At 39.1% G+C, this 25,592-nt stretch overlaps 1 protein-coding gene across 1 annotated transcript in view; it reads left to right on the forward strand.

Moving 5' to 3' along the window:
• The window catches only part of DNAAF4 (dynein axonemal assembly factor 4), a 105,738-nt gene that overhangs the window by 6,154 nt on the left and 73,992 nt on the right, over window positions 1-25,592 (forward strand). Inside the window, exons 3-6 of the mRNA XM_060097315.1 lie at window positions 9,255-9,328; window positions 9,459-9,630; window positions 10,024-10,171; window positions 17,691-17,824. Coding sequence (XP_059953298.1) covers window positions 9,508-9,630; window positions 10,024-10,171; window positions 17,691-17,824 — 405 coding nt within the window. The 5' untranslated portion in view covers window positions 9,255-9,328; window positions 9,459-9,507. The remainder of the gene's footprint in view (window positions 1-9,254; window positions 9,329-9,458; window positions 9,631-10,023; window positions 10,172-17,690; window positions 17,825-25,592) is intronic.

The raw sequence follows: 25,592 nt of genomic DNA on the forward strand, positions 1-25,592 counted from the left end.
CAGTGTATAAAGGTTTCATATGCATGAACATTTGTGCTATTTAAGATTTTTTTAATTAAAAAAAGTTTAATTAAAAGCATCCAGATTCCCAAAGTTCATTTGTAAATAGTGGTTTAGAACTCTGTATAAGATGATTAGATTCTTAAGGAAGCTCATAAAGGCTTATTTACACCATCGTGTAGTTAACAACAGTATTGTATCATACTGAGTACTCAGTCCTCTTTAGGGAATCAATCAATGTAGGAAGGAGAAAGAAGCAGAGGTCTTTCCTTTTTCCTGATTTGGTTCAGGAAGGTTGAGTTGTTTGGTGTGTTTCCCAGTTGCCCTCTTCCCATCCTAAACTCTCAAGTGGAATGCTATATAAACCAACTTGCCTTTTGCCTTCCTGGATGCTCTGTACTTCAAAATTTCATATCTTTCCTCTAATCAGAATTCCCATTTCTTTGTTGGCTGTGGTTGGCTAGATTTTAAGGGGACAGTCCTTTGCAACAAGATTTGAACAAAGATAATGAAGTGGGATTAAATTTCTCTTTTTTTAAACACTTTATTCAGAATGAATCTTTAATATCTTTGATTTCACACAATATGACCACATTTAGGCACCATGGAAAGCAGTATTTTTATCAAATTGACTGATACGTTCTTGAGAGTACTTCCCAATCTCCTTTAGATTGTGGAGACTTTTCACAATTTCTTTTCCTCTACTTCTGAACTCAGAGATTTTCTTCTCATTTCCAAATTTTAGCAACTTCCCCCTTTTCTCTATTCCATTTATCTGATAAAGCAGTATAGAAGTTATATCTGTAATTTTCCAACTCTTGGTACAGTGATGGGAGCTTAGAGGCATCCCTGGAGTAAAGGGACTAGGGATGGGATTAGTATCTCCCAAGACAAGGGGTCTAGGGCAAATAAAGGGAAGAAAGTTTTCATTGAAGACTTTTAATGAAACCCAATGGATAAGCTTCGTCTTTGTCATATTTTGTCGAAACACATTACTTGTAATCATATTAAAACTTATTCTCAATACCTGTACTTTTCTTGTTCTGTAGGTGATGTAGATGATGTTGCTTGTTAGTTAAAATATCTTTTATAAAAGAAAGTCCTGCTTCTTATCATGATGTATGTGACTTAAATGACTGTTTCATATTAAAACTATTTCTTCCTTATGTACTGCTTACATATACCTCTTTTTGGGATATTAGTTCAGTACTTTTATACAAATCTGAGTGTGTTCCACATTGGTGACATGTATTTTTGCAGTAAATTTTTGTTTTGTTCTTAGAGCATGTTTAAAGTAACACATGCGCTAGTGCTGTGATCTGTGGCAAAATTACTGTAATTCAAATTGGAAAATAAAATGTTTCCAGACTTTGTCCAACATTTATTCCTATGGCAAAGGAAATTACTATGTAATACTAATTATTTCATATGCTGGTATGTTTAAGCTACTCTATGAAGTATGTGAGACATCAATATTTATGGGTTAGTAGATGGCCTGATGTCTTTGAAATGGGAGAGAGGGGTAAAATTTGGTGTTGGCAATTCATAGCACTCATAATACAATAAATACTTCTTAAAATTTTGATCTTCCTCTTACAGTTATAATTTACTGAGGAATTATCTTAATTGACAGTGCATATTTGATTTTTTTAGCCCATACCATTAAAATTATATATTAGACTTTGAACTTATTCTGATGTCTTCCAACCAAAAAAGATATCATTCACTCCACCATAACCAAAATAAGTAGTAATATTAATCTTCATTTATTAATAAACTATTAAAATACCATAAAACTCCTCTAATTTACTTACAATTTATAACCATTGATACAAGACTTGAATGTTTACTTTGTACTATCTGATGAAAAGATTTGTTAATAAAAGTCATAATCAAGATTTTAAAGAAAAATGTTTAATCTTGGGAAAATTTTAAGCTTTTTAGAGGCATTTATTTCAGAATACTAGTTTAAAAGCATTCTTTTGTCATTAAACCTTAAGTACCCAAAAGAATCGTAATAGATAATACTTGGAAATTTGTATATTTGAAATTACATGCTTAACAGAAAAAAAAAGAATGCTTGTGAGTGCTTAAACTGCATATCTTTTAAAATATTCAAATTTTTAGACTTTTATCAATTTAACATGAAGTAACAAGGTTTTACTATATCAGTGATGTATATTACAAGATTAATGTCTACCAATGTTATGCTAATGATCTCTATACAGCATCATTTTTGGCATGGTTGTTGTGGTATATTTTGTACATTTGATTGTTAGCTGTTGATAGAATTGACATAGCAATAAATCTGATTCAGTTCTTAAATTTTAAAAAATGCCAGATACAATACTGTGTCATAATCCCATTATACTTTATTTGAATGCCCAATGTTTTCATGGGTTTCTTTTTTTGTATTAAAAATGTAGTTTTACATGTTAGGGATTTTTTTTCTGGTATTTTCATATACAATCTTTTAGAACTGGGTCTGTTTCTATTTGAATCATAGAAGTTGAAAGAAGTATTCGTATTAAATGATTCATGAATTGCTTTGTGGAAAAATCTGAATAAAGTATGAAATGACTAGGTTACCCCAAATTGTTTATTTTCCTTATGTGGTTAATGTACAGGTTACAGTTTTCAGGGAAATAAAATTGGCTTGGTAACTGATTGGATATAGTAGATAATGGATAGTTTAACTGTCTAAGGGCTTCCAAATATTAAACCAAATAATTCTCAATTCTGAATACTTTTTAATAATTACTATTAATAATGGTAAGCCAATTCTCATTTTTCTTTTTAAGATATCTAACTCTTATAATTTCTTCCTTCGTATCTTTTTTCTTTCTTCCTTAAACACCATGCTAGAATTTAAAATTGGATGAGTTTAATTTATCTCCACATTTTAGTTTTTTATTCTGTAGGTAAATAGTAAGACGGGTAGAGGTTCTATCAAACAGTCCATGTTATTGTTGGCCATTCTTTTCAGGGATCATGCTAAATGTCATTTGTGCATTGTATAAAGAATGTTATTTATCAGTATATAGACCTACTATTAGTAGAAATTATGTATGGCAGGCTTTCTTGAACAATATGTATTGTAAGTTTGTTTCCTATTAGTGTTATGCTTCAGATTCTTTTAAATAAAGCTAGTTTTTAAAGAGAAAAATAACTGTTTTTTAAATGCTTGACTTTTATCAAGACAAGTAGGCATAACAGTCTTGGCTTTGGGTAGGAGATGTCCTAGGAAACATTAAGCAGGGCAGTAGCCTACAATTTACCAGGAATTTAGTTTTATACTGAGGAGCAAACCAATATATATATATATATTTTGCGGTACGCGGGCCTCTCACTGCTGTGGCCTCTCCCGTTGCGGAGCACAGGCTCCGGACGCGCAGGCTCAGCAGCCATGGCTCACGGGCCCAGCCGCTCCGCGGCATGTGGGATCCTCCTGGACCGGGGCATGAACCCGTGTCCCCTGCATCGGCAGGCAGACTCTCAACCACTGCGCCACCAGGGAAGCCCAAACCAATATTTTTGGACAGGCTTTGCTATATACAACTAGTTTTTCCTGTGAAGTTTATACATAACACTGAGTCCCGAGTTTCCTTAAGAAAATGTGAACATATCTCTATTTTGATTTTTACAGGTTAGAACTCCAGTTTTGTTAATAGAAAATTAATTGGAGAGGAGTGCTACAATCTCAGCAGCTTAGTGATCCCTGAAGTAGAGACACCGCTGTAGCAATAGTAAGAACAAACTTGCTTGGATGATAAAATTAATTTTACAAAAGACATTCAAAGTTTGCTTGAAACAACCATCAGGTGCCTTGAGTAAAAAGAGAATGCATAAAATGTGAATGTATCAGTTGATGCAACTTGGTATTAGAGGTAATAAAAGTGACAAAAATACAAGATAAAATTTGAATGCACAAAAGATTTATTTAAATGTGTGGAAGGAAAAAAACAGGAAAAATGTATCTTACCTGTTATAGGAAAGAGAAAAGATGTACAGAGACTTCTGATCAAATAACATTATGAATTGATGCTCTAAGGTATCCCTTTGTTTCAAACATATAGCAATGATAAATATAAAAAGATACAGTTGGGTTCAAAACCAACATAAATACATCCCAGGACAAGAAATAAAGAAAAAAGCATAAATGATGCTGAAGCAGCATCTTGCCTGACTCTGAGTCCAAAGCAGAAATTTGCAGTCAAAAATTCTAATCTGGCAGGGTAATGAGGTCTAAAGTGCTACTACATTTCAAAACTTAAGAGATGCAGTAACACAATACTTAATGGGAAATGTATAGCTTTAGATAATCTTTAAGCCCAAAATATAATGCTAAGTGTTGAACTCAAGAGGATAAGAGAAGAGTAAAAAATCCTAAGGAAAGTAGAAGGAAGGAAACAATAAAGAAAATAATAGGAAATAAAATAGAAAACAAACACTAGAGAGGAATAATAGGGCCACAAATAGGCAATTTTTATCTTTAAAAGATGAAAGATTTTATTTTATTGGGTTGGCCAAAAAGTTCGTTCAGGTTTTACCATAAGATGTTATGGAAAAACCCAAATGAACTTTTTAGCCAACACATATCTTAAAAGATTAATAAAATTGATGAGCCTCTGGTGAAACTGATTTAAAAAAATAGCCGACAGAAATAACAGGAATGAAAAAAGGGCAAAAAACATAGCACTGCTTTAAGCCTGGAGGGAGCTGGGATTCCTCTGCACTGCTGCCCCACACGTGAAAAAGGTTGAAAAGCAAACCTAGCTCCAAATGATACCTGGGACTCCAGCTTATAGGCCTAATGTGGCAGAAGTGCACAGTTTTGTAATTTGCTCAGTTGACAACATGTACAGTATCACCAAAGAATTCGAAACTAAATTAGCATATAACACTTGGCTGAATTGGAGTCCGTAGGACACAAGTTAGAGGCAACTTAAAACTGCTAGAAAGGAAAGGATGAACCTAGAGGAAAGAAACAAAAATAAAAGGAAAGAAAAAAAAGCCCACTCTAAATCAAAATTTCAAAACATATGAAGAAAACTAATGATAAAAACAGCCAACCAACATCTTTTAAAATTTCAATCCACTCAAGATGAAAATAACAGCATAGCCTGAAAAAGGCTTTAAATTGTTTCAAATTTGACAGTTTGACCATCAAAAAATAAACAAATTTTAGTTAATTCATTTTAGGTGAAGAATAATAAATCAGATTTAATTTTTGCTTCATAATGTACATTTTCACTCCCTAAGAGCCTCACAATACATAAGGAGAAAGTAAGGACCCTTCTCTATTATAGAGCTTGTTTTTAAAAATTTTACTTTAATTTTGTAATATTTGTTACATAAAAAATAATACAGATGTTTGTATATGTATATTATGAATCAAAAGATGAATAAGACAAATCCATCACCAAAATTAGAGAAAAAATTGGCAATTTCTTTGATGGTCTCTGATGGCATGCTTTGTTGTAATGAACAAAATCAAACAAAAAATAATTTGGGGTGTTCTCTTGATTTTCCTAGGGAACCAGCCAATAGGACCTGGACCTCCTGTCTTCCAGTGGGAGGGGCTGCATCTGATGCAGCTTGCCAGGGTACTAGTAATTTTTTTCTTCCAACTAAATCTTTCCATGTGAATCAAGGTCTCCAGATATTGGGTAGCTGGCTTTCACAGATAAGTCTTATAAATAGTTTGCACCTAAACCAAGATTGCCTGGGTCCCAATAACTTCCCTCCCGAAAAGGTTCCTTTCATGTTTGCCCTATAAGAAGGGAGAACAGCAAGGGGATGGAATTCCTCTCCTGTAATGCAGAGCTACACTGCAGATGGAGCATAGCACTCTGGCCCCAGTGTGTTTCTCCTTGGGATGATGGGAGAATGGGGAAACCTGTGTTTTCTCTTGGCTTTGTAAGTTTCTCCTTTCCTCCATTAAAACCTATCTCTTAACCTAGTGGGTCACAGACTTTGGTATGTATCAGCATTACCTGGTGGGCTTGTTAAAACACAGATTGCTGGGCCACAGTTCCAGATTATCTGGTCCAGCATGTCTGGAGTGGGGTCTGGGAATTTGCATTTCTAGCAAGTCCCCAGATGCTGCTGATGTTGTTGTCAGGGGACCACACTTTGAGAAACTTTGCTTTAATTCATGCAGTGTGTCTATGTAGAAACCAGCTTTTCTGGCTACCACAAAGGGTGTCATTTGCAAGACTTTCACCTAGGAGTTAACCATTATCCTTTCTTACACCTTAACTTTCCTTTATAGTTGTACCACATATGTATAGATAGGAATCCTTAACCAACAGATTTGGTTTTCATTATTTTCAAGTTTTATACAAATGGCATTGTTCCTTAAGGGTCTTATAAGACTTGCTTTTTCCCACTCATCCATCCTGTGTAAAGTAAAATTAATTCATTTTTACTGTTGTATGATATTCTTTTGTATGAATATACCTATTGATAGATATTTGGCTTGTTTTTAGGTTTTTGCTAGAAGCTGCTATGAACAGTTACTTCTTTACCCAATCATAGAGTTACCCTCTCTTTAAGAAAGGACCCAATCTAGAGGAAACCCTCCCTCCCTTAGATCTTCCCTCTAGTTCTGACACCCCCTTACTGAGATACTCAATGTGGTGTGTGCTCAATGACTAAATAAACTCAACTTGTTCAACTACAGGTGCCCCTGTGGTCTTTGACTGAAGGGCATGGAAAAAATATATATCTTGCCATTCTTTATTGTGCCTTTTGGTGAGCACCAGTTCTTAATTTTAGTTCAAATTTTCAATCTTTTTCCTTTAAGGTAAGTGCTTTTGATGTCATACTTAAATGCTTTCTTACTCCAAGATCATACAAACACACACACGTATTTGTGTATGTGTATATATATAAAAATATATATGTATGTTTTAAGCTTGTATGTCTTTAGTTCATCTGAAATTCATTTTTGTGTGTGACACCATATGCATGTAGAGAGCCAATCCCATTTTTTCCCACATGGTGACCATTTCTCCTAGCACCCAATGTATTCAATAGTCATTCCTTTCTTTGCTTTTCCCCACTTATGTGCACAGTCACTTTTGCCATATATCAAATTTCCATCTACACTTGGGTTAGATTAAGATTTTTTATTTTTTAAATCTAATAGGAAACACAGATTAAGACTTTTAAGACTGAATTAGTTTCAAGGCTTGTGAAACACTTTTTAGATAAGTACCTGTCTTGAAACAATGTATAAAGATTAATGGTGTTTTAAATTGGTATCAGCTGATGTAATGATTCAGCAATAAAACTGATCAAGTTTTTTTTTTTTTTTCTTTTTGCGGTATGTGGGCCTCTCACTGTTGTGGCCTCTCCCGTTGCGGAGCACAGGCTCCGGATGCGCAGGCCCAGCGGCCATGGCTCACGGGCCCAGCCGCTCCGCGGCATATGGGATCCTCCCAGACCGGGGCACGAACCCGTATCCCCTGCATCGGCAGGCGGACTCTTAACCACTTGCGCCACCAGGGAGGCCCGAGTTTTTTTTTTTTTTTTAAAAAGGACATAACTCACTTAGAGTGTAAAAAGTTTCATAAGGTTGGTAGTCAGGAGAACAATTTCACCAGAGGTTTGTATGTGCTTAACAAAGTGATTGCTAACGAATTTTCCTGAAACTCTCAAACAAAGTATCCTTTTTATTTTCTATACATACATTATATCACTTGTGTTTTTATATAGTGGCAGAATCTATACTTTAACATTTTATATAATAGGAATGCATAAACTCTGTCTTTTGAAGACACAGGAGAGTTTGAAACAAAATGGTGAAAGTAGGAATTGAACACAAGGGGGAAAAATGCCAAAAGCAACATAAAAAGAATCTATAGGATTGATTGTTAGGTTTCTCCGATTAGGAGGACAAGGGAAAAGAAGTCTAACATGGCCCCAGTTTTCAAAGTTAGGGATCCTTGAGATGATGAACAGCTGACAAAATTAGGTAAGGTAGTGAGGGGTGCTCTGTTTGGGGGGTAAAAGATGATTTTTTTTTTCCTCCCAAGTCTGCTGCTCCTTAGCTTTCCTCGACTTTTTCAGGAGCTTTTAAATTTGTATTAATGACTTCCAAAAGTAAAATGTTAAAAATCCCCATTCCTGGGCTTCCCTGGTGGCGCAGTGGTTGAGAGTCCGCCTGATGATGCAGGGGACACGGGTTTGTGCCCCGGTCTGGGAGGATCCTACATGCCGCGGAGCGGCTGGGCCCGTGAGCCATGGCCGCTGAGCCTGCGCGTCCGGAGCCTGTGCCCCGCAACGGGAGAGGCCACAACAGTGAGAGGCTCGTGTACAGCAAAAAAAAAAAAATCCCCATTCCTAGGTGGCAAATAGTTTGTATATGCTTAAATTTCATGTCCTTTTTTTTTTTTATAACATCAAATTCCAGTAATTTATAAACTGTCTCCAGAAAGCATCCCAAGGAAAGAACATTGAAATGGGAGTTATGTGGTCAGGATCTTTTTTTGTGTGTGTGGTACGCGGGCCTCTCACTGTTGTGGCCTCTCCTGTTGCGGAGCACAGGCTCCGGACGCGCAGGCTCAGCAGCCGTGGCTCACGGGCCCAGCCGCTCCGCCGCATGTGGGATCCTCCCGGAGTGAGGCACGAACCCGTGTCCCCTGCATCGGCAGGCGGACTCTCAACCACTGCGCCACCAGGGAAGCCCTGGGGTCAGGATCTTAATCACAGTTCAGCCACTAATCCATGTGGCAGTGGGGTTGAGTATATGGATCTCAGATTCCTTAAATACTGCATGTGGGAAGACTACATGATCTTTAAGTTTCCTCTCAGCGCTAAAGTTACAAATCTCCTTAAACAACTGTAAAATATACCGTGTCAATTCAACTTATCCTACAGTTGAGTTGCAGCCAAGCATTCGCCAGGTGAGTCATACGGTCGTTTCTCCCCAGTTCTCAAACCAAGAAGAAAACCCTACCTACATGCTTGTGACGGGCTTACGGTTGACAGGATTTTAAGGACTATAATAGAACAGGCAAGCTCCTAGGCCAGAAGGTCAGTATGAGCAGGAAATTTCCAAAACAGGAACACCAAATGGTGCTAACTTCTACAGCCCCCGTCAGAACAAACACAAAAGGCCAGGGCTGCAATGGCGCGTGGACGTCGCACCTGCTTCTCGCGGGTCACGCTTTCCCACATCCTTTTCTGCATTTTCAAGCGTGAAGCTCTTTTCTTGCTTAAGCGGAAGTGGGTCTGCTACTTCGCAGATTCGCTTGGACTGCGGCTGAGAGATAAGACCTTAGGCAACGGTAACGCTCCCGCCAGAGGCACCCAGGCAGTGGTAAGGGGAGCCCGCAGGTCGACCGAAGTGGCGCGCCCGGGGCATGCTGGGAATGGGTAGGGGAGGGGGGGGATGCCGCGGCCCGGTCTGACCCGGAAGGGCTGGCCTGTGGTAACCCCGGCTTCCCTAGCAACCGAGCGGGCGTGAGTCTTCCCCAGCCTCTCCGGACGCCTCCCGGGATGCCCCTGCAGGTTAGCGACTACAGCTGGCAGCAGACGAGGACTGCGGTCTTCATCTCTGTGCCCCTGAGAGGCGTCAGCGTCAGGGACGCGGACGTGTTCTGCACGGAAAACTATCTGAAGGTAGGAAAGCGAGTCGTGCCTGCCGGCGGGGTGGGGGGGGGGGGCCGGGGGTGTGGTCCGAAGCGGCTGCAAGGGCGCGGCTGTGGACATGCAACAGGCGCGTCCTTGCAGATAAGCATCCTAAAATTTTAGTCCTATTAAAAATAAAACAAAGCAAAACAAACAAAACAAAATACGAATCCCATACAGGTGACACCTCGTCTGTAGACACGTCACCAGGTCAGAGATGATTTTATCCAGGATTTCCTCATATGCCGTGCTTTTATCTTGACCTGGAATATATTTATAGCAGGAATTTAAGAAAATGATTTTGGCCTCTATCACTTATTTCTTAACGGGTGTGTCTTTCATTTGTGTAACTAAATGGACTTCCGTTTTCCCCCTTCTGAATAGGTGAACTGTCCTCCATTTTTATTTGAGGTGTTTCTCTATGCTCCCATAGACGATGAGAGCAGCAAAGCCAAGATTGGGAATGACACTATTGTTTTCACTTTACACAAAAAAGAAGCGGCCATGTGGGAGACCCTTTCTCTGTCAGGTGGTAAGTTCTTTAGTAAAAGACGTTCAGCTGGTTGTGCTTTTTATACTTTATACCATTTAAAAATTTCTCTCTTGAAATTTATTTTGCTATTCTAGGAAAACGAAATAGACACATAGCATGATTTAAAAGAGTTAGTGCTTCAGTTGCCTCTTAAAATAAATCACCTAATTCCTGAGTAATCGAATTATTCAAAAATTAGAGTCCATTAATACTAGTTTTTAAAGGATGTGGGCTCCTATCTTCAGGGGGTAAGGCCTCCCAATATGGCCTTTATTTAGCACTCATTTTGTATTAGGCATTAGTTCATCTGTTAATCCTCACAACAATCTATCACTTAGGTACCGCCCCCCCCCCTTTTATTAAGGTGAGGCTACTGAGGCACAGAAGGGTTGAGTAATTGCCAAAGGTCACACAACTAGTAAGTGGCAGACTAGAAATGGAGTCTTAGCAGTTTGACTCTAGAGCAGTGTTTCACCTACGGAACTTTTACAGAATACAGATGTCTGAATCTCACCCTAGACCAATCAAATCAGTTTCTGGGAGTGAGACTGAGACCTAGGTACTGGTAGTTTTTTTTTTTGTTTTTTTTTTTGCGGTATGCGGGCCTCCCACTGTTGTGGCCTCTCCCGTTGCGGAGCACAGGCTCCGGACGCGCAGGCCCAGCGGCCATGGCTCACGGGCCCAGCCGCTCCGCGGCATATGGGATCCTCCCAGACCGGGGCACAAACCCGTATCCCCTGCATCGGCAGGCGGACTCCCAACCACTGCGCCACCAGGGAGGTCCGGTACTGGTAGTTTTTAAAACGCTTTTTGGGAATTATAATGTACAGTCCAAGTTGAGATTCCCCATTCTCTGTACTCTTAATCAGTACTGTATTCTTCTGCCAAGATCAGCTTTGTGGGTCAGTAATTGCCCTATACTGCTTTAGCTCTGTTATCTTCCTCCCTGATCTAGTTGTCATGTTTTCTTGTGTTTTCTATCTACTGCCTGAAATTTCTCTTAGGTCTTTGGCGTTAAGCCTTGAGTTGGGACTATTGAGAATGGGGAAATTGCAGCCATTCTTTTTCTTTTTTTTTTTTTTTTTTTGCGGTACGTGGGCCTCTCACTGTTGTGGCCTCTCCCGTTGCGGAGCACAGGCTCCGGACGCGCAGGCCCAGCGGCCATGGCTCACGGGCCCAGCCGCTCCGCGGCATGTGGGATCTTCCCGGACCGGGGCACGAACCCGTGTCCCCTGCATCGGCAGGCGGACTCTCAACCACTGTGCCACCAGGGAAGCCCCCTGCAGCCATTCTTTATGTTAATGTTTTCTTGGTATCTTGCTGTGGAATTTAATTTTTTAATCCCTAGGACCAGGTGGAATTTTTCTCTAAAATGTGGTATTCAGCTCAGAAAATACTGGTTAAGGTAGGTTACCATAGCCAGCTTACTTTAGTTCTTTATTGAGTCCCAGAATAACTGAGGAGTTTTTAAAAACCAGATATCTGCTCTCCTACCCCTGCGTGCCTTTTTGATTCAAGTCTGAGATGGGGCCTGGGAATATGTCATGAAACACACCCAAGGTGTTCTGACTTCGTACCTAAGATTAAATGTAAATACTTTGATTTATTTCAGCTGTTGTTGATAATCTTAATTTTGAAGTTAGATGGGACCAGAACCATCATCTATTATAATGGCTTCTTTTAAAATAAACAGATTGGGGTTTGAGAACTCCCCAGGTGATTATGATGCCTGGCCAGGTTTGAGAACCACTGACTTAAATGTTTGTGTGGGGGGGGGCGGGGGTGGGTGGGGGGGTGTGTATGTCTTGATTTCCCTAGGTAACGTTTTGTCCACCAACTTTTTAGGCTATAAAGAAAAGTCATATCCGTAAACCTGTTACTTTCCCCTGTTTCTGACATGAAACACTTTCTTCTATGTCAAATTCCCTTCTTAAACTGGTTGGCCACCTTATTCAGGAGTGGGAAGGGAATTTTCTAATCATAACCTTCCTCTCTGATTTAGATATCTGTTTTCATTGCACAGTTGCTTGAGTCTTCTCTTTCATGGTTATATGGTCAACTATTCCAAATTTTGACCATCTAAACTAAGGGTTGGGAAACTTTTTCTGCAAAGGACCAGATAATAGTTTGGACTTTGTGGCTATGTAGTCTGTGTCACAATTACTCAGCTCTGTTATTGCAGAACAAAAGCAGCCATAGACAATATGTATTTATTGATGCTGAAATTTCAATTTATTCTAATTTGTATATGTCATAAAGTATTACTATTCTTTTGATTTTTTTCAACTATTTAAAACTGTAAAAATTATTCTTAGCTTATGTGCTGAAAGAAACCAGGGAGCAGGTTGGATTTGACTGTAATTTGCCAGTTAGACTAATCAAAACAGTCTTAAAACTAACTTATATAACAAGTAATGAACATCGATTTTACTTCAGAAACCAGGTTTGAGATTCTTTTAGAAGTCAAACTCAGTTTCAGATGCAATTCAGTGAAATTGTTTAACAATCTTTTTCACATGCAGTATTGTGGAGCTCCAGTCTATACTCCAAGCCTGCCTCCCTCATTATTCAAAACATACTTGCTCCATTTTTTTCAGAAGTTCCTTCTTGATCCATTTTTCGTTTCTTTTAGATGTGGAGCATTTCACTTGGAAACTTGATTTTCTTTTAATTACTTCTGCCCCTGAAACTGGTCCAACTGTCTGCCACTCTGTTACTAAACAGGAGGTGGTTTGGGGAGAGACTTCTGAAGTAATTTAAGTCCTAATTCCCAGCCAAGATCTTGGATGGGTAAAAATTCCATACTCTTATTTTTAACTGAAATTAATATTCCCTTCAACCATGAATGTAGACAACAAACAACAGTAGTGTCAATAAAAATCACAAATATGTTCATATTCAGGTACCTGAAATATGTTCAGGTACCTCTACCTCAGGTACCTCATATCTTTTATATGCACTACTTTTTTTTTTTTTTTTTTGCGGTACGCGAGCCTCTCACTGTTGTGGCCTCTCCCGTTGCGGGGCACAGGCTCCGGACGTGCAGGCTCAGTGGCCATGGCTCATGGGCCCAGCCGCTCCGTGGCATGTGGGATCTTCCCGGATGGGGGCACGAACCCGTGTCCCCTGCATCGGCAGGCGGACTCTCAACCACTGCGCCACCAGGGAAGCCCTATATGCACTACTTTGAAATTATAGTATTTATTAGACATTTTGCTATGTATTTAATGCATTAATAAAGAAGCACATAATTGTATATCACAAATTTATTTTTTAATATTTTGTGTTTTAATATAACTAGTTTTCTTTGTGTATTTTTTCATATATTTTAAAACACTATGAAGGTGTGTATAAAGCTTTACTAGTCATCCCTCCACTCCTGCCCATCTTTTTTTTTTTAGTCAGAAACAGTGAATATATATATGTATATTTTTAACATCATTATTGGAGTATAATTGCTTTACAATGGTGTGTTAGTTTCTGCTTTATAACAAAGTGAATCAGTTATACACATACATATGTTCCCATATTGCTTCCCTCTTGCGTCTCCCTCCCTCACACCCTCCCTATCCCACCCCTCTAGGTGGTCACAAAGCACCGAGCTGATCTCCCTGTGCTATGCGGCTGCTTCCCACTAGCTATCTGTTTTACGTTTGGTAGTGTATATATGTCCATGCCACTCTCTCACTTTGTCACAGCTTACCCTTCCCCCTCCCCATATCCTCAAGTCCATTCTCTAGTAGGTCTGTGTCTTTATTCCCATCTTGCCCCTAGGTTCTTCATGACCTTTTTTTTTTTCTTGGATTCCATATATATGTGTTAGCATATGGTATTTCTTTTTCTCTTTCTGACTTGCTTCACTCTGTATGACAGACTCTAGGTCCATCCACCTCACTACAAATAACTCAATTTCGTTTCTTTTTATGGCTAATATTCCACTGTATATATGTGCCACATCTTCTTTATCCATTCATCTGTTGATGGACACTTAGGTTGCTTCCATGTCCTGGCTATTGTAAATAGAGCTGCAATGAACATTTTGGTACATGACTCCTTTTGAATTCTGGTTTTCTCAGGGTATATGCCCAGTAGTGGGATTGCTGGGTCATATGGTAGTTCTATTTGTAGTTTTTTAAGGAACCTCCATACTGTTCTCCATAGTGGCTGTATCAATTTACATTCCCACCAACAGTGCAAGAGGGTTCCCTTTTCTCCACACCCTCTCCAGCATTTATTGTTTATAGAGTTTTTGATGATGGCCATTCTGACTGGTGTGAGATGATATATCATTGTAGTTTTGATTTGCATTTCTCTAATGATTAATGATGTTGAGCATTCTTTCATGTGTTTGTTGGCAATCTGTATGTCTTCTTTGGAGAAATGTCTATTTAGGTCTTCTGTCCATTTTTGGATTGGGTTGTTTGCTTTTCTGATACTGAGCTGCATGAGCTGCTTGTAAATTTTGGAGATTAATCCTTTGTCAGTTGCTTCATTTGCAAATATTTTCTCCCATTCTGAGGGTTGTCTTTTGGTCTTGTTTATGGTTTCCTTTGCTGTGCAAAAGCTTTGAAGTTTCATTAGGTCCCATTTGTTTATTTTTGTTTTTATTTCCATTTCTCTAGGAGGTGGATCAAAAAGGATCTTGCTGTGATTTATGTCATAGAGTGTTCTGCCTATGTTTTGCTCTAAGAGTTTGATAGTTTCTGGCCTTACATTTAGGTCTTTAATCCATTTTGAGTTTATTTTTGTGTATGGTGTTTGGGAGTGTTCTAATTTCATACTTTTACATGTAACTGTCTAGTTTTCCCAGCACCATTTATTGAAGAGGCTGTCTTTTCTCCACTATATATTCTTGCCTCCTTTATCAAAGATAAGGTCACCATATGTGCGTGGGTTTATCTCTGGGCTTTCTATCCTGTTCCATTGATCTATATTTCTGTTTTTGTGCCAGTACCATACTGCCTGGATTACTGTAGCTTTGTAGTATAGTCTGAAGTCAGCGATCCTGATTCCTCCAGCTCCTTTTTTCATTCTCAAGATTGCTATGGCTATTCGGGGTCTTTTGTGTTTCCATACAAATTGTGAAATTTTTTGTTCTAGTTCTGTGAAAAATGCCAGTGGTAGTTTGATAAGGATTGCATTAAATCTGTAGATTGCTTTGGGTAGTAGAGTCATTTTCCCAATGTTAATTCTTCCAATCCAAGAACATGGTATATATCTCCATCTGTTTCTATCATCTTTAATTTCTTTCATCAGTGCCTTATAATTTTCTGCATACAGGTCTTTTGTCTCCTTAGGTAGGTTTATTCCTAGATATTTTATGCTTTTTGTTGCAGTGGTAAATGGGAGTGTTTTCTTAATTTCACTTTCAGATTTTTCATCATTAGTGTATAAGAATGCCAGAGATTTCTGTGCATTAATTTTGTATCCTGCTACTTTACCAAATTAATTGATTAGCTCTAGTAGTTTTCTGGTAGCATCTTTAGGATTCTCTATGTATAGTATCATGTCATCTGCAAACAGTGACAGCTTTACTTCTTCTTTTCCAGTTTGGATTCCTTTTATTTCTTTTTCTTCTCTGATTGCTGTGGCTAAAACTTCCAAAACTAGGTTGAATAATAGTGGTGAGAGTGGGCAACCTTGTCTTGTTCCTGATCTTAGTGGAAATGGTTTCAGTTTTTCACCATTGAGGACGATGTTGGCTGTGGGTTTGTCATATATGGCCTTTATTATGTTGAGGAAAGTTCCCTCTATGCCTACTTTCTGCAGGGTTTTTATCATAAATGGGTGTTGAATTTTGTCGAAAGTTTCTCTGCATCTATTGAGATGATCATATGGTTTTTCTCCTTCAATTTGTTAATATGGTGTATCACATTGATTGATTTGCGTATATTGAAGAATCCTTGCATTCCTGGAATAAACCCCACTTGATCATGGTGTATGATCCTTTTAATGTGCTGTTGGATTCTGTTTGCTAGTATTTTGTTGAGGATTTTTGCATCTATGTTCATCAGTGATATTGGCCTGTAGTTTTCTTTCTTTGTGACATCTTTGTCTGGTTTTGGAATTACACTCCTGCCCTTCTTATCGCTCCCCTACTTTACACTCTCCTCCCAAGTTTCCTCTCCCCTCCTGTTTTTTTCTTCTTCAAAGTCTAGATCTTTTCCTTATCCTTCTTCCCCTAAGATAATTTACCCCCTAATGGATCACAGCCTACAGTTTCTAAAATACTGAGTGACTGAATAAAAAATAATTTTGAATGGTAAAGTCTGTATGTAACATGTCATGTTACTTTGTAATTTTTACTAAGGCTGGCTCTGTACTCTTCATATGTATCACTATAAATCATCATCTATATTTTTGAAGGTGATTGATTATATCAGATGGTCTCATCCCATCTTCTCTTCTAGGAGAACCCCCAGAGATGACTTATTGTGATCAGGTTTATGAGCAAATAGCTCTAGTTTCTCAACAGAGAGAGAGGAGAATAAATGTGTTCTCTTTCCTCCCATCTTGTCCCCTCTGGCTCCCTTTCCCTCTCCCCCTCCCACTCATTCCACACTCCTCTATCTCCCTCTTGTGACCCTCTCCTCCTCTCCCTCCCCTCTCTCCATCCTCATTCCCTCTCTTATTTCCCCTCTCCATTGTTCCTCTTCTCTCTTATTCATATCCTCCCTCTCTGTCTCTCTCTCCCGCTCTGTCTATCTCTCTCAGTGCACAAAGGCATGCATTCTTTTTTTAAATTTTATTTGTTTATTTATTTTTGGCTGCATTGGGTCTTCGTCACTGTGCATGCACTTTCTCTAGTTGTGGGGAGCGGGGGCTGCTCTTTGTTGTTGTGCACAGGCTTCTCATTGCGGTGGCTTCTCTTGTTGTGGAGCACGGGCTCTAGGCGCGGGCTTCAGTAGTTGTGGCACATGGGATCAGTAGTTGTGGCTCTTACGCTGTAGAGCACAGGCTCAGTAGTTGTGGTGCATGGGCTTAGTTGCTCCCTGGCATGTGGGATCTTCCCAGACCAGGGCTCGCACCTGTGTCCCCTGCATTGGCAGGTGGATTCTTAACCACTGCGCCACCAGGGAAGTCCCAAGGCATGCATTCTTTACTAGTTCATTACTATTACAGTTACTTGCTTACCTTTTTTTTTTTTTTTTGCAGTACGTGGGCCTCTCACTGTTGTGGCCTCTCCCGTTGCGGAGCACAGGCTACGTACGCGCAGGCTCAGTGGCCATGGCTCACGGGCCCAGCCGCTCCGTGGCATGTGGGATCTTCCCGGACTGGGGCATGAACCCGTGTCCCCTGCATCGGCAGGCGGACTCTCAACCACTGCGCCACCAGGGAAGCCCACTTGCTTACCTTTTAATATTAGCTTCTTGACCAGTTTAATATTGGGAAATGTTTTCACTTCTCCATGTGAGGTTGGGTCCAAAAACATCTTATCGCAGATCAGTATGTAAGCAGTTTCTCCTAAGTAAAACAAATTCATCATGATCCTAATTTATTGATATTCCTTATGTTTTAGTTGACAAAGAGATGATGCAAAGAATAAGGGAGAAATCTATCCTACAAGCACAAGAAAGTGCAAAAGAAGCTATGGAAGCAAAAGCTTCGGCAAGGCGGGAAGATCAAAAATACACACTAAATGTCATGATGAAGGTAAGTTGAAGATTGATAGGAAAGTCCTTTAATTAAAGATACAGTAATTGCAATGATAATTTGTTGCAACCACTGTACTTCCTCACCATTTTGTTCATACTTTGGTTACAGGCCTTGCTGTGTTATGTGGGCTATCTACTATTGATGTGTATTTCTGAAAATCTGAATGAAAGTTGAGAGTATAAGGTTGAACGATAGATTTACTTGTTTGAGGGAAAATGTTCTATTTCCAGGGGAATAAAACAGTTATAAGGTTTTATGCTGTAAGTGTTTTACTTCTTTTTTAATCTTGGAATTATTGGACATGATTATTTAAAACAAGAAAAGCATAGATTTAACACTAAATATTGACCAATTAATATCTTTTAACTGTTGAGGCTTTCAAGTTAAATCTTTAATCAGCAATATATTTTTTGAGATATAATTCACATACCATACAGTTCACCCATTACAGGCTTACAATTCAATGGTTTTTAGTATATTTAGAGTTGTAAAACCATCACCACAATCAATTTTAGAACATTTTCATCACCCCAAAAAGAAACCCTGCACCCATTAGCAGTCACTCCCCATTCTTCCGAACCCCTAGCCCTAGACAACCAGCAATCTACTTTCTATCTCTATAGGTTTACCTATTCTGACTAATTTTTACAAATAATTTCCCATCTCAAATTCTCATTTTTAACATTTTGAAATGATTAAGGAATCTATAATAAGCATTATCTCATCAAGAGTCCTATGGACTCATGACTGTTCTTTTGCATTTGGATCACTAGTATTGTTTTTATAATCAACAGTTCATAATTCCAAAGATTTCTCTGCTTTTATCATTTTTACTTGACTTTTAAATGTCACCAATGGTTAATATACTTTGTTTTTTACTTAATAATTGAACATGTGGTCATCCGTCCAAAGATTCCTGCTTTCTATATACTTGATGAGTTCCACCTTTTCTTGATCATGTTATCAATACTATCAAACTTTGGATCTTACCATTTTCCAGAATTTAAAAAAATAAAAGCAAAGTACTATAAAATTTGTGGCAACAAATAAGTATTTACTGAACTAATAAAATAGTTAAACAGTGGCACACACACTGCTGCATTGGTAAACATAACAAAGCTGAACAATTGATTGTCAGGCAGTACCACAATGCTGTACCTTGAAGTTATTCATCTACTGACATAAATTGAAAGCCTGACTTTGGTAGTATTGGAAGGGTACTTTAGGGGCATCAGTGTATAAAGAGTGAAGCTATAGATCACATTGAAGTGATAGAACCTATGAAAGTCTATACCCTATACTACAAACTATTCATTTTGTTTGTCTCTTTCCCTGAGCAGCGTTGAGAATTGAGACTACATTTTCTTTCATCCTTATCATAGCAGTTGCCAAGTAAATAGTAGGTGCTCAAACAGTTGAATGAATTTATGTGAATATATTGTTCGAGTATCCTGTAACCATAGTACAGTTCTATTCTGGTAGATAGATGTAGCTGTTTTTACTCTGTTCAATATTAGACACCATTCAGAAAAGAGCAAAAAAGAACTTTGATGTTCCTTTAAGAGCAAATGAAGAGATATGATGACAAAAGGCAACTCCTTATTAGCTTAAACCATAAATTAGCTTAAAACTTGAATTACATATACCACAAAATAATGGTATTTCTTTAGTAGTAACCTTTTCTTTTAAAAATTAATTAATTAGGGTTTCCCTGGTGGCGCAGTGGTTGAGAGTCCGCCTGCCCATGCAGGGGACACGGGTTCGTGTCCCGGTCTGGGAAGATCCCACATGCTGCGGAGCGGCTAGGCCCGTGAGCCATGGCCGCTGAGCCTGTGCGTCCGGAGCCTGTGCTCCGCAACGGAAGAGGCCATAACAGTGAGAGGCCCGCGTACAGCAAAAAAAAATAATAAAATACAAAAAATAAAAATAAAAATTAATTAATTAGGGACGCAGCAAAAGCAGTTCTAAGGGGGAAGTTTATAGCAATACAATCCCACCTTAAGAAACAGGAAACATCTCGAGTAAACAACCTGACCCTGCACCTAAAGCAATTAGAGAAAGAAGAACAAAAAAACCCCAAAGTTAGCAGAAGGAAAGAAATCATAAAGATCAGATCAGAAATAAATGAAAAAGAAATGAAGGAAACGATAGCAAAGATCAATAAAACTAAAAGCTGGTTCTTTGAGAAGATAAACAAAATTGACAAACCATTAGCCAGACTCATCAAGAAAAAAAGGGAGAAGACTCAAATCAATAGAATTAGAAATGAAAAAGGAGAAGTAACAACTGACACTGCAGAAATACAAAAGATCATGAGAGATTACTACAAGAAACTCTGTGCCAATAAAATGGACAACCTGGAAGAAATGGACAAATTCTTAGAAATGCACAACCTGCCAAGACTGAATCAGGAAATAGAAAATATGAATAGACCAATCACAAGCACTGAAATTGAAACTGTGATTAAAAATCTTCCAACAAACAAAAGCCCAGGACCAGATGGCTTCACAGGAGAATTCTATCAAACATTTAGAGAAGAGCTAACACCCATCCTTCTCAAACTCTTCCAAACCATTTCAGAGGAAGGAACACTCCCAAACTCATTCTACGAGGCCACCATCTCCTTGATACCAAAACCAGGCAAGGATGTCACAAAGAAAGAAAACTACAGGCCAATATCACTGATGAACATAGATGCAAAAATCCTCAACAAAATACTAGCAAACAGAATCCAACAGCACATTAAAAGGATCATACACCATGATCAAGTGGGGTTTATTCCAGGAATGCAAGGATTCTTCAATATACGCAAATCAATCAATGTGATACACCATATTAACAAATTGAAGGAGAAAAACCATATGATCATCTCAATAGATGCAGAGAAACTTTCGACAAAATTCAACACCCATTTATGATAAAAACCCTGCAGAAAGTAAGCATAGAGGGAACTTTCCTCAACATAATAAAGGCCATATATGACAAACCCACAGCCAACATTGTCCTCAATGGTGAAAAACTGAAACCATTTCCACTAAGATCAGGAACAAGACAATGCTGCCCACTCTCACCACTATTATTCAACCTAGTTTTGGAAGTTTTAGCCACAGCAATCAGAGAAGAAAAGGAAATAAAAGGAATCCAAACTGGAAAAGAAGAAGTAAAGCTGTCACTGTTTGCAGATGACATGATACTATACATAGAGAATCCTAAAGATGCTACCAGAAAACTACTAGAGCTAATCAATTAATTTGGTAAAGTAGCAGGATACAAAATTAATGCACAGAAATCTCTGGCATTCCTGTACACTAATGATGAAAAATCTGAAAATGAAATCAAGAAAACACTCCCATTTACCATTGCAACAAAAAGAATAAAATATCTAGGAATAAACCTACCTAAGGAGACAAAAGACCTGTATGCAGAAAATTATAAGACACTGATGAAAGAAATTAAAGATGATACAAATAGATGGAGAGATATACCATGCTCCTGGATTGGAAGAATCAATATTGTGAAAATGACTCTACTACCCAAAGCAATCTACAGATTCAATGCAATCCCTATCAAACTACCACTGGCATTTTTCACAGAACTAGAACAAAAAATTTCTAAATTTGTTTTGAAAAACAAAAGACCCTGAATAGCCAAAGCAGTCTTGAGAATGAAAAAAGGAGCTGGAGGAATCAGGATCGCTGACTTCAGACTATACTACAAAGCTACAGTAATCAAGACAGTGTGGTACTGGCACAAAAACAGAAAGATAGATCAATGGAACAGGATAGAAAGCCCAGAGGTAAACCCACGCACATATGGTCAACTTATCTTTGATAAAGGAGGCAGGAATGTACAGTGTAGAAAGGACAGCCTCTTCAATAAATGGTGCTGGGAAAACTGGACAGGGACATGTAAAAGTATGAGATTAGATCATTCCCTAACACCATACACAAAAATAAGCTCAAAATGGATTAAAGACCTAAATGTAAGGCCAGAAACTATCAAAGTCTTAGAGGAAAACATAGGCAGAACACTCTATGACATAAATCACAGCAAAATCCTTTTGGACCCACCTCCTAGAGAAATGGAAATTAAAACAAAGATAAACAAATGGGACCTAATGAAACTTCAAAGCTTTTGCACAGCAAAGGAACCCATAAACAAGACCAAAAGACAACCCTCAGAATGGGAGAAAATATTTGCAAATGAAGCAACTGACAAAGGATTAATCTCCAAAATTTATAAACAGCTCATGCAGCTCAATAGCAAAAAAACAAACAACCCAATCCAAAAATGGGCAGAAGACTTAAATAGGCATTCCTCCAAAGAAGACATACAGACTGCCAACAAACACATGAAAGAATGCTCAACATTATTAATCATTAGAGAAATGCAAATCAAAACTACAATGAGATATCATCTCACACCGGTCAGAATGGCCATCATCAAGAAATCTAGAAACAATAAATGCTGGAGAGGGTGTGGAGAAAAGGGAACACTCTGGCACTGCTGGTGGGAATGTGAACTGGTACAGCCACTATGGAGAACAGTTTGGACGTTTCTTAAAAAACTACAAATAGAACTACCATATGACCCAGCAATCCCACTACTGGGCATATACCCTGCGAAAACCATAATTCAAAAAGAGACATGTACCAAAATGTTCATTGCAGCTCTCTTCACAATAGCCTGGAGCTGGAAACAACCTAAGTGTCCATCATCGGATGAATGGATAAAGAAGATGTGGCACATATATACAATGGAATATTACTCAGCCATAAAAAGAAACGAAACTGAGCTATTTGTAATGAGGTGGATAGACCTAGAGTCTGTCATACAGAGTGAATTAAGTCAGAAAGAGAAAGACAAATACCGTATGCTAACACATATATATGGAATTAAAAAAAATGTCATGAATTACCTAGGGGTAAAACGGGAATAAAGACACAGACCTACTTGAGAATGGACTTGAGGATATGGGGAGTGGGAAGGGTAAGCTGTGACAAAGCGAAAGAGCGGCATGGACATATATACACTACCAAACGTAAGGTAGATAGATAGTGGGAAGCAGCCGCAGAGCACAGGGAGATCAGCTTGGTGCTTTGTGACTGCCTGGAGGGGTGGGATGGGGCGGGTGGGAGGGAGGGAGATGCATGAGGGAAGGGATGTGGGAACTGATGTATATGTATGACTGATTCACTTTGTTATAAAGCAGAAAGTAATAAAAAAAAAGAAAAATTAATTAATCTATTTATTTATTTATTTTTGGCTGCGTTGGGTCTTCGTTGCTACTTCATTGCTAGTGCGCGGGCTTCTCCCTAGTTGCGGCGAGTGGGGGCTACCCTTTGTTGCAGTGTGTGGGCTTCCCACTGTGGTGGCTTCTCTTGTTGTGGAGCATGGGCTCCAGGTGCATGGGCTCAGTAGTTGTGGCTCCTGGGCTCTAGAGCACAGGCTCAGTAGTTGTGGCTCACGGGCTTAGTTGCTCCACGGCATGTGGGATCTTTCTGGACCAGGGCTGGAACCCGTGTCCCCTACACTGGCAGGCGGATTCTTAACCACTGCGCCACCAGGGAAGCCCTAGTAGTAACCTTTTAAAAATAATTAGCAGGGCTAGTGCTAAGACTCACTGTCAGTTTGCTATGCTGTATAGTATAAGTCTGCTTGGGCTACTGTAACAAAATACCAAAGAGTGGATGACTTGAACAACACACATTTATTTTCTCACAGGTCTAGAGCCTAGAAGTCTCAGATCAAGGTCTAGTGGGGTTGGTTTCTGGCTTGCAGATAGCTGAGAGAGAGTAAAACATCTCTGGTGTCTCTTCTTTTTTTTTTTTTTGCGGTACGCGGGCCTCTCACTGTTGTGGCCTCTCCCGTTGTGGAGCACAGACTCCGGACGCGCAGGCTCAGCGGCCATGGCTCATGGTCCCAGCCGCTCCGCAGCATGTGGGATCCTCCCGGACCAGGGCACGAACCCGTGTCCCCTGCATCGGCAGGCGGACTCTCAACCACTGCGCCACCAGGGAAGCCCTGGTGTCTCTTCTTATTAAGAAACTAATCCTATTGTATCAGGGCCCCACCCTTATGACCTCATTTAACCTTAATTACTCTTCAGCAGCCCATTTCCAAATGGGAGTTAAAGCTTCAACATATCTGGGGGAACACAAACATCTAGTCAATAACACTGTATAAAAACTATCCAAAATTTAGTAGCTTAAAACATTTATTTTCTCACGATTCTATATGTTGGTCAGGCTGTTCTTGTGGTCTGAGGTTGGCTTGATTGTGGCTAGAAGTTCTATGATGGCCTCACTCACATGTTTAGAGTCTTGCCAGGGAAAGCTGAGCCCCTCTCCATGTGGTATTTCATTCTCCAAGAGACTAGCACAGGCTTCTTTACTTCATAGTTAGCGTTCCTGGTGGCAAGAATGGGACAGCCCTAATGCACAAGTGCTTTTAAAACCTCTGCAGTGGGAAAGCCCTAATGCACAAGCCCTTTTAAAGCCTCTGCTGTGTCACATTTGCCAATGTCCCATTAGCCAAATGTCCCATATATCCAAGCCCAGATTAAGGGTTAGAGAAATAGACTGCACCTTTTCTAGGAAAGAAAGATTAAGTCACATTGCAAAGGGGCATGCATATAGTTATGGGAGGAACTTGTGGTCATTTTACAACTTAGTTGGTATTGAAAATATTAGGATTTAAACAATAACGATAATTTGATCTAGCAGGAAAAATTCCGCAATAGAGCAGTGAATCCAAGCTCTGACTCCATCTCTCTGCAGCATCCTTAGCATTGCTTTTTCTTTGTGTCTGCTTCATCCTTAGGCTGATAGGGAGATGATCCACATCTTCACATAAGCAGGGGCCAGCAGGAGACATGCTGTCTATCTGTTGGCTCCCTTTCAAGCCCCATAAAACAATTGCTTTAGGTATTGTAGAATGATATTTCAAACGGTAACCACTTTTACGCATGTTCAAATAAATCGTTACTTCAAGTCTGTTGCTTCAAACTTGGTTTACTGCATCTACTTCTCATTATCTTTGCTGCTGATCTATCATTCATTTAGCAGACATTTATTGAATACTGTGAAAGCTACTGAGACAGAGCTGAACAAATCAGTCTTCACTTTCCATTTACTCATAGTATAGAGAGGGTGACAGACAAGAAAAAACAAAGATTACACCATAGTATGCATAAGAAGTCATGGGCAGATAAAGAGAAAACACTGGCAAAAGATTGGTATCTCAGTCTGAGAGGCTGGTCAGGAAATATGAAGCAATGTTGTTTGTGCTGAATACTGGAGAATAAGCCACAGTTACCTGGGGATAAATGGGAAAGTGACGTTACAGTTAGTTTGGATACAAGTGCCTGACAGAGTTTGGCACAACCAGGAACATTTGTTGATCAGAATATTTAGAAAAATCTCCTGAAGGGAACTCTTTAGGAATTTTCAGCAAGAATCCCAAAATAATTGGGTTTGTGTTTTGGAAAGCTCATTCTGGGGAATGAGTTTGAGAGGTTGCAGGGTGGAGGCAGAGCTTTTGTATTCTTAAGACGAAAGGATTTTGAACATATTTATATGTTGAAGAAAGAAGCCAGTAAAGAGTGAGAGATTGATAATACAACCAAGAGAGAGGATTGATGATGAAGCGTTTTTTTTGTGTGTGTGTGGTGCGATGAAGGTTGGAACAGGTGAAAAAATTAAATCTTAGGAAATAGGGGATATTTTATCTTTCGACCCTAAAGGGCAGGAGTAAAGAATAACTA

The sequence above is a fragment of the Mesoplodon densirostris genome, chromosome 4 (assembly GCF_025265405.1).
Source record: "Mesoplodon densirostris isolate mMesDen1 chromosome 4, mMesDen1 primary haplotype, whole genome shotgun sequence".
Taxonomy (NCBI): Eukaryota; Metazoa; Chordata; class Mammalia; order Artiodactyla; family Ziphiidae; genus Mesoplodon; species Mesoplodon densirostris.